The 11,906-nt window shown below is 46.5% G+C and overlaps 1 protein-coding gene across 9 annotated transcripts in view; it reads left to right on the top strand.

The window, feature by feature from the left end:
* Nucleotides 1–11,906, top strand: part of ST6GAL1 (ST6 beta-galactoside alpha-2,6-sialyltransferase 1) — a 118,466-nt gene that overhangs the window by 92,178 nt on the left and 14,382 nt on the right. For all 9 annotated transcript variants that reach the window (XM_042998950.1, XM_042998951.1, XM_042998946.1 and 6 more), the window contains one exon: nt 7,117–7,214. In XM_042998950.1, the coding sequence (XP_042854884.1) occupies nt 7,117–7,214 (98 nt within the window). The remainder of the gene's footprint in view (nt 1–7,116; nt 7,215–11,906) is intronic.

Below are 11,906 nucleotides of genomic sequence, written 5' to 3'. Positions count from 1 at the left end.
CTGGGAGGATTAAAAAGCAAGGCACGCTGGACACACAGCAGGTGCACAGTAAGTGTTATCCCTGTTGGTTATAATGTTTTAGAAGTATGCTATTGTTTCAAATGAAAATGCAAACAAATCTAAGAGACCTTACATATACGTGTATCAAAAATATTTGAAAATTACTGTGCCCACCATTGGCTGGTTTGAGGCTGGAGACACGGCACATTATCACAATCCCTCGGGCAAACAGTTTTACAAGGGACACAAAAGGAGCCATGAAACTAACCTTACTTTGTTTGGTCTTCTGGACCCACTGCGGTGGATATTTCCCCTCTAGTCACTTAAGTTATCCACCCCAAACCCCTGTTAGTGGTGCAGTGTGTAAGAGCAAACCATTTGAAACCATCCAATATGTTCAATAGTGGAGACATAGCTGGACAGGTTCCAGGTAGAGTGGGAAGGCTATGGGAGAGGCATGCTGCCTGATGCTCCCAGGCCTTCAGCAAAAGGCCTACCCCCTCTCTTTCCCCTCTGTATTCTAAGCTCCTGCTCTGTGTTGTTGATAGATCCGTGAAGGAATAAAAGAATGAATGAGGGATGCCCGGGTGGCTCAGTCAAGCGTCTGACTCTTGATTTCGGCTCAGGTCATGATCTCACAGTTCTTGAGATTGAGCCCCACATCGGGGTCGGTGCTGACAGTGCTGAGCCTGCCTGGGATTCTCTCTCTCTCCCTCTCAGCCTTCCTGCTCTCTCTCTCAAGATAAAAAAATAAACTTAAAAAAAAAGTTTATAAAGAATGAATGAATTCCTTGAAACATTTGTTAGGCTAAATGCCCAGAGGAGATGCCCTATTAAAAAGCAGAACATTTGAAGTCCAACGTGCAATTTTTGTTACGTCTCAAGATCAAAGTTTTTCCAGGGAAATACACAGTTGAAACTATAACTCTAGCCTATAGAAAAAGGTTATTCTAACGTTTATGCAAATCACTCCAAACTTGTATGCGGTGCATAAAAATACAGATGGCGGTTCCAGTTCATAGAAGTATCGGGCTGTCCCTGAAACCGCAACGCAATTCTGCCCCGGCAGACAGTGATGATTTCACGTGAAAAAGAGCATCAGCTAGCACCTGGGATATTCTAAGCATGACCACTACAGAGCAAAAATCAGGAAGAAAGAAAGGATGGAGGAAAGGATCCATTATGGATGAACAAAAAACCTCCACACTGAGTTTTTAGAAAACACAGCCCCAAAGAAACCAGAAAGGCAAAAGCAGAAGTGGGGGTGGGGCCAGTCACCTTGGCAGCTTTTATTAGGAAGTACTGACTATTTGGGGAAGCACAAAATGTGATCTCACCACTTCTTTCTGCTGCAGAGAATCCCATTTGGGTCTACTTTTCTTCCTTTGAGAGCCTTTCAGACCATTTTTCCTGGCAGTTATGTGCAGGGAATAAAAAAGGAGACATATGACCTCACCTGCTCCAGGACCTTCCAGAGCCTGACAGAAGAGGAAGGCTTCCTGTGCTTTGCTTTCTTTAGCCTGATTCATTTCACAAGGATGGAAAACACATTCTCTCACAATAAGGGAACTAAGGAGCCTAAAGCAACTGCATTTCTTTGTGTTGCACACATGTTTATAAATATGGACAGGCTTTCCATCTTTATTAACTGTGAAGGATTTCTTAAAAAAGCAAATTGATAGATTCTGACTTTTAACCTTGTGGGGTCACAGAGACCTCTAAGAATAATTGGCTGGAAGCTGTGGACTTTCTCTCTGGAAAAACGCGTAGACTGATTTAATACACACACACACACACACACACACACACACACACACACACTTTATACACACCTAACCCACAGGTATTTTGCACATGATTTTAGGGATTCATGAATCCCATGAAGTTGGTCCACAGTCCCCAGGTTAAGAATGCCTACTCCCGTAATCGTTTTCAAACAGAAAGGCTGAAAATTATTCAGGTAGGTGAGGCCAAAAGAGACAATTAGTCCTCATGTAATCAGTAAAATTACAGAATCTCAGGACCTGAAGATACAGTAGGAATCAGTGCTTCTATTATTTTTAAATATCCATTATAGTGTTGTGCTTATTGGTAGTGACAGAGCTCACTTTTCTAACAAGATCTTCTGCAGAACAGCAATATTTTAAACAGAGACAGCGGGGTGCCTGGATAGCTTAGTCGGTTGAGTGTCCAACTCTCAGGTTCCAGGGTCGTGGGATTGAGCCCCACATCGGGCTCCATGCTCAACATGGAACCTGCTTGAGATTCTCTCTCTCTGCCCCTCTCCTGCTCACTCACTCTCTCTCTCTCTCTCTCTCAAATAAAACATAAAATAAAAATTTTGATGTGATGAATCCCTTATCAGCTTAAAAAAAATCCCTTCATATTCTCACTTACTTGCTCTCCCATAGGAGAAGGGCATTCTAGTTGAGAACTTCCGGGGGAGAAGTGCCAGGATTGTCTGAGCAGTGATCGTGGTGGTGGGTCTGATTTGAGAAGAGGCAGAAACTGGTGTCTAACTAGAAATGACCTTGAGTGATCAGCAGGTGCCAGAGTTTCTAGCGTGGGAGCGGGCTGTCTCCTATCACAGGGGAGCCTGCTTCTAGAGGAAGACAGGTGCTGTCTTGGAAATGCTGAGTCTGATGTGTTTGTCAATTTCCTGGGTAGATATCTATGCGATTGGGTATTTGATTCCGGGGCAGGGTCAGGGTGGGAGATCAGATTGAGGAGTCCTTTGTGCTGAGGTGATAGTTTAGTCCAGGAGAGGGCTGAGGAGAAAACCTAGAGAAAGTATACATTCAAGAGATGGAGAGGGGCGCCTGGGTGGCTCAGTCGGTTGAGCGTCCGACTTCGGCTCAGGTCATGATCTCACGGGTCATGAGTTCGAGCCCCGCGTTGGGCTCTGTGCTGACGGCTCAGAGCCTGGAGCCTGTTTCAGATTCTGTGTCTCCCTCTCTCTCTGCCCGTCCCCTGCTCACATTCTGTCTCTCTCGCTTGCTCACACTCTGTCTCTCTCGTTCTCAAAAATAAATAAACATTAAGAGGTGGAGAAAGAACAGGGAAGGCGGAGACATTCAGAAGGCCAGTGAGAAGGAACAGGGAGAACTGGGTGTGTGTCATATGCAAGGCAAGGGGAGTGGAGTTTGGGCAGATTCTGGGCAGATGGAGTTCTTGTGCAGAATGAGGACTGAGAAGACATCCCTGGATTGTGTAGCTCAGAAGGTATGATTGTTTGTATCAGGGATCGGCAGACATTTCCCATGAAGGGCTGGGCAGCAAATATTTTTGGTTTTGAGGCCATAGAGTGTCTCTCACAGCTACTCAACTCTGCGGTTGTAGTGGAAAAGCAAACTAGACAGTAGTAAATGAATGAACCTCATTATGTTCCAATAAAACTTTATTTGCAAAACAGAGAATGGGCCAGTTTTGGCCTTCAGGCCATAATTTCCTCGCCCTGATGTGTATTATATCTAGTTTTCCTGACCAGAACCAGAATTCAGCCTTCCAAATATGCTTACATGATTTATTAAGCTCATTTGAAAATACACAAAGAGGTTGGTCTAAACTATGATAAAATTTCTTTCATTATTATTTCCAGCTATTTAGAGTTACTATACCTGGAGGTGGTAGATTTTGGTGTATTGATGAATTTACTAATGAGCTGATTCTGTTGAATATTCTTGGCATGCAGTTATATCCTGAGCATATGGTGGTGCATTTATTTCTTCATTTTCTAATTTGTGTCCCTCTCTCTCATTCTAAGTTAAACAGAAGTGGTGGCCCCTGTTTTCTGCAGCCTTCCCCTTGCAGGGCTCATTTGCTGGGCTCCCAGTAGCTGTGGATTTTTCCTGGCGACTTCCCGGAGGCCTATTTGATTTCAGAACTTCTTTGCCTTCACTAGCAAAGCACTGTTTTGGCAAACGAGGATGCTGTCCTCTTTCTTTGTGAGCCCAATTTAGTGGCCTGTTTTAAAGTTTTCTTCTTTGATTGATTTTTTTTTTCTTCCTTAGAATAAAATCCAGACTTCATACCTGTGGCCTCCACAGCCTGTGTGGCCGGGTTGCTGCCAGCTTCTTTAACGCATCTTTTCTTTCTCTCACCTCACTCGTCTCCTTACTCTCCTTAGGGTCCCCACAGTACTGCACCCTCTGGCTGAAATATACTTCCCTAAACCCTTCTTGTGCCTGGCCTCCCTTTGGATGGCAGCAGCACGTCCCAAATCATCACTCCATACAAAGGAGATCCCTTCAGGGCCCCTGTTACACAGCTCACTTTATCTGTGCCATAGTATTAATCACAGTCTGTAATTATCTTGAGTAGAGGTTGCTGGGCTCATTTATTGGTTTCCTCCTTGCAGTAGATTACAAGATCTAAGGTCTAAGGGCAAGGACCTTATTATCTTTCTTGCACATGGCCATTGTCTCTACCACCTAGAACTGTGCCCGACAGAAATAGGTGCTTAATCAGTATTTGTTGAATGAACAAAAACATGTTTCCTGATGGTCAATACCAAGGATGTATCCTAAGCCTCTGGTGCTGGGTGTTCTCCATTTAGCCCTCCAGACCCACTCTCTTCCTTTTCCTGTCTGACTCTGTGCCCTGGGAATTTACATTTGGGACCGTGTCAGCTGGGCTTCCTTCTCCTCTGGCTTTTATTTGGGACTGGACAATACAAGTGCTGCTGTAAAACTGAGAAGGGAGAGAGTGAAGTCAGAGTGCCTGTCCCCCCCGCCTCCTGCCCCCAGCTCTTTCCATGCAGAATAACCACAGGGTGCTTCTCTCCCCGACTAAAAGTTCAGCTCCTTTCAAGCAGCCCTCTCTGTCTCTGAGCCCTGCTCTCTCTCTTTACCCTCAGGCCGAGAAATCAGAGGCAAGGAGGAGAGAGAGGTTGAGGAATCGATTCCCTTCTCACTGCCTAGACATTAGCAGTAGCTGTATTCCCCTAACAGCCACCAGTCCCGACAGGTGGCCTTCTTCAGTTCAGGGCCTCTGCTCTGTTTGCCACGTTAGGTGCAAGGGTAGGAATGGCTCCCACTGTGGCCATCCCTGGGGTTTCACCCATTCCTTGTTGATTTCTTTAACTTCTACCTGCCGTGTGCCTGGGTGGCTCAGTCAGTTAAGCATCTAACTCTTGGTTTGGGCTCTGGTCATGATCTCATGGGTTGGTGAGTTCGAGCCCCCTGTCGGACTCTGTGCGGACAGCACGGAGCCTGCTCAGAATTCTCAGTCTCCCTCTCTTTCTCTGCTCCTCTCCCACTCGTGCTGTCTCTGTCTCTCTTAAAAATAAATAACGAAACTTAAAAAAAAAAAAAAGTAAATTCTACCTACAACTTTGGAAATAGTCCTTTTATTCAATTCTCAGTTACTCCATCTGAGTTTGTCATTTTTTTGGTACTGGGGTGCTCAGATTAGTTGTTTGCTCGCCTGTGAAATGGGGGAGCTGACTAAGTCAAGTTCCTGATGCATCTACGTTTCTGGTGTGATTACCGCCGGTCACTTTTGAAGCCAGTGACCAGTTCTGCCAAATGTGTTGCAATCTGAGTTGTGTAAAGATACGCCTTCTGCCCTATTTGCAGTTCAGTATGCCTGCCCTGTAAGCTGATAAAGTGCGGACTATGGACACGTCATGTAACTTCCGAGCCCATTTTGATAAAATTTGTCCTAGGATTAAGATCAGGTTGTTTTTGTGGCTGAGATGTCTAGACTCCTGAGGCTTAAGACCTAGATTAGAATTGAAATAAAGAGGGAGGATTTCATCCCTTAACTCTATGGGTATTCTTTTTTCGGATCGTCTTGTATTGTCCGGCCCCCCTCCACCTTTTGATGCCACCTCTGTGGATGACGAACCACCCCAAATAAATTTCCCACAAGGAGGGAAATACAACAGCAGAGAATTGGGCTGACCTCCAAACCCTGTGCAGATTTTACGGGTGAACCCCAAACTTGCTTGATCAAGTAAAATGGGATGAGCTCATAGGAGGTTGGCTCAGGGTTGGGATAGATCTTAAACGTCGTTAGTTCTCTCCTCCATGAGATTGGTCAGTGCCACGTAGAGAAACTTCTCCAGGTCTTTCAAGCTCTGCTGAAACAGCTACAAGGACGGGGAACTAGAGACAGGGAGTGAATGGATTTTTAAAAACATGGCCTGTTTGATCTTGCCTGGATTTAAGACATTGCTTCTGACAAAGAGGCTTTTTTTTTTTCATTTATTTTAGTATTTTTAAAGTTTATTTGTTTATTTTGAGAGAGAGACAGCAAGTGCATGTGCGAGCATGGGGGAGGGGCAGAGAGAGGGAGAGAGAGAATCCCAAACAGGTTCTGTGCTGTGAGCACAGAGCCCGATGACACAGAGCTCGATCTCAGACACGAGGCTCGCTCTCATGAACCGTGAGATCATGACCTGAGTCGAAACTAAGGGTTGGATGCTCAACCGACTGAGCCACCCAGGTACCCCAAGAGGTTTTCTTTTTAAGTAGAAAATGTGGGGTTCAGTTTAGATCTACGACCTGCTGTTCCGTCTCTGCCACCACCCGGGTTTGTGACCCTTCTTTGGGCCTCAGGTTCCTAATGGAACACTTAGGGAGGTGTCTTGGGTGCCATAATAAATGCTTCCAATTCCCTGAGCACTGCAAGCTTTTCAGAGTGCTACGGGGACTTTGCACTCGTGGGTTACCCTGAGCCTACGGTAGAGTCTTTGTTTTTCTGACAGGGATTGAGAAGTATGACCTACTGGTAATACCAAAAGATTATTTGGTTTGCTCCTTTGGTAGCTGGAACAGTGATTGCACTTTCGGTAGCACACTGGCCCCGTTCACTTTTCTGTTGCGCCTGGGCACACTGGAACCATTGAGTGGATTTCAGGGATGCCACAGTATGAGCCTCCTTAGCTTTCTCCGTGGCCGGGTGGACAGGTGGTCCTCTCTGTCTGCAAACGGTACCTGATTGCCCCGTACGCATGTGACCCTTTCCCCCTGTGTGTCCTGATGGGATAAAGATTGGGAAGTGTTATTCTCTCACCCCTCCCCTTCCTCCTGCCCTCTCTCCCTCCAGACCATTCTCTGTTTCTTCATGTTGCTGGTGCTCATCACCTCTTTTCTGTTTCCTTGTGGTTTATAGATGATCATGACGCAGTCCTGAGATTTAATGGGGCGCCCACAGCCAATTTCCAACAAGATGTGGGCACGAAAACCACTATTCGCCTGATGAATTCTCAGGTAAAATTTCTTCTATGCAGCTCTGGAGTGAGGGAAGGACCACAGGATGGGCTCTAACGTAGAACCCATCTGCTAGGAGCACATCCAAGATGCCAAATGAATTAAGTCCCATCACCTTCCTGAGTCCTGGATTCCTCACTGGAGAAGGAGAAGACAGTGATCCCAAGATCCAACCTGGTGATGTGTTCATGAAAAAGCTCCCGGGGCATTAGCTTGTATTAACGGAGTTGTCCAGTGCCCGGAGAAAACAGAGTTATGCAGTCCCCGTAGCTGCCAGGTTATATCCGGAGTATTGCATGAGGGACAACGTAGCAGAGAATATCAGACAGTGAGGGCTGCTGTGAAAAGTAAGTGAAGCAAGAATGTGGACATGCTTCATAAGCTGTAAAAATAGTCTGCAAATATTGAAAGACACCATCACCACATGATTATGTGTTATATGGCGTTAGAATTCATGTATTACCTCATGAATTCCCCTAGATAATTGGCTTCCTGAAGTATTTCCAGGTAGCATATGCTGATTTCTCAAAACGAATAGAAACTGGAGCATACTCTTGCCACAGAGTTCTGTTAATAGATTTTAATTAGTGGTTTCAAAAAAACCCCAAAAACTGGAAGACGTGAGTATCAAAACTAGCATGAGACGTCTGGACACCCATTCACCTCACTCATGACCGTCAGTGTTGTCTGTTCTCTGAGTAAACACACAGACTTTGGCTGTTTTACGTCAGTGTTTAGACTCTGTCCATTGCCTGGGACTCCGTGGGCATGGAATGCATTCTGGGGTGATCATCATGCCCTTTCTGCAGTGTTGCAGGAGGCCTGCATTTCTCCACTCCTCTGCCAGGGCTCCACTTCTGTTTTTCTCAGACAGTGATCTCTTCACTGCCTGCCCTTGAGGAACTCCCCAGTGGGCAGAAGCTGCCTCCTACATGGCCCACTTTCCATTTGAGGCCCACACTCCTAGGAACCTTTTCATGAGGGAACTAGGATTGATGAACTGAACTTCTTTGCAAGTGGGTGCCATCTTGTTTTCCATTCTTACTCAAATCCCTTGATGATGATGTCACTTTCTGTCACTGTTCTATCCTCAGTAGACTCTAAGTGCTTTCAGTTCCTATTTATTATTTAACCGTATACTTTGGGTTCGAGTCTACTTTTGTTATAAACTATAAGAGGGCAGATTAAAAAAAAAGATAGAATGGTCAGCAAGGGGCTTCCTGAAGCACGTGGCATCAGAGCTAGACTTTGAAAGATGGGCAGGATTTGGAGAAATAGTGATAGGGAGGCATTCTAAAAAGTGGTATTGGCAGGACAGAGATGCCGATAGGAAATGAAGGAGACATTCAGACAGATCTGGCTATCGTGGGGGTGGGGTATGGATTTGTGTTGCCCTGTAGAGGCAGATGAGGCTAGAACTTCCTGGCTGCTTGGACCCTGCCAAATCTAGGAAATCAGGCAGAGGAGTTGGGATGAGATTTTCCTTCTTTCTCCTTTTCCTTCTTGTAACCCAGTCCAAGAAATCCTGGAGCTGGAGGGCACCTCAGGAAGTGCTAAGGCTTAACCTGTACTTCTATGTAAGATGGTTCCTGAATATCCAGGAGAGATGTTTATTCTGCTTCCTTCTCTCCCTCCCATCATCCCCTTTCACAACTATGGGCAGTACTGAGTGGAAGGTAGGAGGCGGTATGTAGAGCTGCCTAGGGTTGAAACCCGCTCTGCTTCGTAGTGGCTAAATGATCTTGTGGAAGTTACTTAAGCCTCCTCCGTCTGTTCCTCTGTGGAGAGGGGAGGATAATAGTACCTTCCTCACAGCACAAGGTCGTTATGGGGAATAAGCCAGAAGACCATGCCGAGCACCTCGTACCCGGCACATACATCGATGGATGATGGCCACTCTTACGTTTACGTGGGCAGACACTGAGATGGGCTTGGGGGATACAGTGGGCCCTTTCATGTGCTGCCTACAGATACAATCGTCATGCAGGGACATAGAAAGTTGCAACAGAGAACTGCAGAGGACAGGATCAAAGTGCTACCAGGGCCCACAGAGGGAAATTTTCCCTGATCAGGGATATCAGGAGTTGCGAGGGGGTGACACAGCTGTGTAGGCATAGAGGATGAGAAGGGCTGGGGTCTCTCACGAAGAGGCAACAGCCTGGGTAAGGCCATGTGTGGAAGGGGACAGGGGAAGGCGAGGGCCCGGGGAGGGAGTAATGCGCATGGGGGTGTGGTGAGCGCTGAGGCTGAACAAACGTAAGGGTGCTCCGAGCCAAGGCGCTGTGGTCAGGAGTATCCTCGGCGGCATGACCAGACTTGCGCTTGGCAAACATCGCCGGCATCCGTCTGAGCAGAGGCCCTGCAGCACGTGGAGAGAGGCACAGTTAGGAGGCACAGTTCGCCACAGTTAATGAAATGCTGGTAGTTGCCGCAGAGTAGAAATGAGGGGGAGGGTGGGAAGAGAACAGGTTCAAGAGCTATTTGGCATCTGTGGTCCACAGGTGTTAGTGAGGGGTGAAGGGAGAGGGGCAGCAGGTGGTACCGGGCTTGTGTGGCTGGCCGGCCGGAAGTCACAGGGATTGTAAGTAACTTGAAGACGTTTTGGGTTGTGAGGGCTAGGGTCAGAGAGGAGGGTAGGATAGAAACCATGGCTCTGGATAGGGTTGATCGGAGCTGCCTGGTAGATACCTGTGAAGAGATGTCAAGCAGGCAGCTGTACAGAGGGGGCTGGAGTTCAGTGGAGGGCTCTGGGCCGGACGTGGGAATTTGCGAGTCATCTTTATCTGTGAGGCGATGAAACAGTGGGGCCGGATGAGAGCATGAGGGACAGGGTGTAGGCAGAAGTTCTACGCAGGGCTTTGGGTAACAAAAATAGAAAGAGGAGGTAATCAGCACTGTCTCTGCTGAGGCTAACAGAGGTAAAGATTGAAAAGCACTCTTCTCTCGTTGGCAAAAGCGAGGCCACCCAGCACCTTCAACAGCAGCTGTCGGGGAGAGTGGTGAAGCCAGAAACCACATTGGAGCATAGGGTCAAGGGTGAGTGGGAAAGGCAAATGTGGACAGTTCTTTCATGAAGGCTGGCTCTGAAGGGCAGAAGCGAAGTAGGACGATAGCTGTAGAGGGTCGAAGGCTCCAGGACCAGTTTCTGTTCTTCTCATTCTTTAGATTGGAGAGAATGGAGTACGTTTAAAAGACAGTGGGAAGAGAGTCACAAGAGGGCACATGCTACGTGGTTACGCTTACATGAGGTTCCTAGAGGAGTCAAATTCATAGAGACAGGAAGTAGAACGGTGGTTTCTGGATCCTGGGGTGGGGAGGAGGAATTATTGTTTAATGGGTGTAGAGTTTCAGTTTGGGAAGATGAGGAAGTTGTGTAGATGGAGGGTGGCAACGGTTGTGTAACAGCATGAATTGACTTCATGTCACTGTGCTGTACGCTTAAAAATGGTTAAAATGGATCATTTTATGTTGTATTTTACCACAATAAAAAAAAAGTTTTTAAGTCAGTGAGGAGAAACCAGTTAATAGAGGGAGGAAGTGAATATAGTAAAAAGAGGCAATAATAAGTAAATCATGGGGAGGAGGGAGTTGATCCAAAGCCCAGTTGAGGATCAAGCCCCATGGGACGGAGTCAGAAGGGAAGAAGCCTAGGAAAAGTGTCGCTGGAGGTGGTTTATAGTGGAAGGACGAAAGGGCTTCTTTTTTTCTCTGCAAAGGAGGATGTAAAGAAAAGGAGGCTTTTTGTGGGAGGCTGAGGGGAAGAGGGATTTCTGTAGAGGAGGTTTAAGCAAAGAAAGCAAAGAGGAGAGCAGAGGAAGGGGCCAGCTAGAGGAACAGAGCAGGATTTCCAGGCCATGCTGGGCACTTTGGGGCTGGAGAGTATGACCTCGGAGAGAATAGGTATGATCTCCAGACTGGTAGGCGGCAGCGATCGAGAAGAGAGAGCACGGAGGAGCCCTGCAAAGTCTCTTGGATCTGGGAGGCTGCCCTCTTCTCAGACACCTCTTCCAGATGATTAGTGAAGACGTAAACCCCCATCCTGTAAATATTTTAGTTTAAGGCTATGGTAGGTTTGCCTACGAAGTTCTTCCAGGCTGGGGAGAGAAAGCCTACATCGCGTGCATGGCCAGAATGTGTGCTGATTGGATTTCAACTGGGACGTTCTCTGATCACATACAGGGGCTTATCCTGAGACCATAGCCTGTGCCAGTTGTTCAATACTTGTTTCAGGCCCAGGTTGGTATGAGCACCATTTCAGTGAGGCCATTTCAGTGGGGACACCAAGGCTCGAAGAGTCTCAGTGAGTTGCTCAGGGGAGAGCAGAAAGGAAATGTTAGAGGTGGGATTTGGATCGAGGCTCATTTGCCAATTTTCTGGAAGAGTTTGTGTAGAACTAGTATTCTTCTTTTTCTTTTTTTTTTTTTTTTCTTTTTGAATTTTGGTAGGTTTTGCCAATAAAGCCATCTGGACCTATAATTTACCATGTGGGAAGTTTTTTTTAGCTACAAATTCAATTTCTTTAATAGACTTAGGGCTAATCGTGTTACTTGTTCCTTCTTGACTGAGCTTTGGTAGTTTGTGTCTTTCAAGGCATTTGTTCATTTCTTCTGAGTTATTGAATTTATTGGCCTAAAGTTGTTCATAATATTCCCTCATTATCCTTTTAATGTCTACAGAATCCGGTGTGATGTC

The sequence above is a fragment of the Panthera tigris genome, chromosome C2 (assembly GCF_018350195.1).
Source record: "Panthera tigris isolate Pti1 chromosome C2, P.tigris_Pti1_mat1.1, whole genome shotgun sequence".
Classification (NCBI taxonomy): domain Eukaryota; kingdom Metazoa; phylum Chordata; class Mammalia; order Carnivora; family Felidae; genus Panthera; species Panthera tigris.
This window is presented reverse-complemented; position numbering and strand designations above follow the sequence as displayed.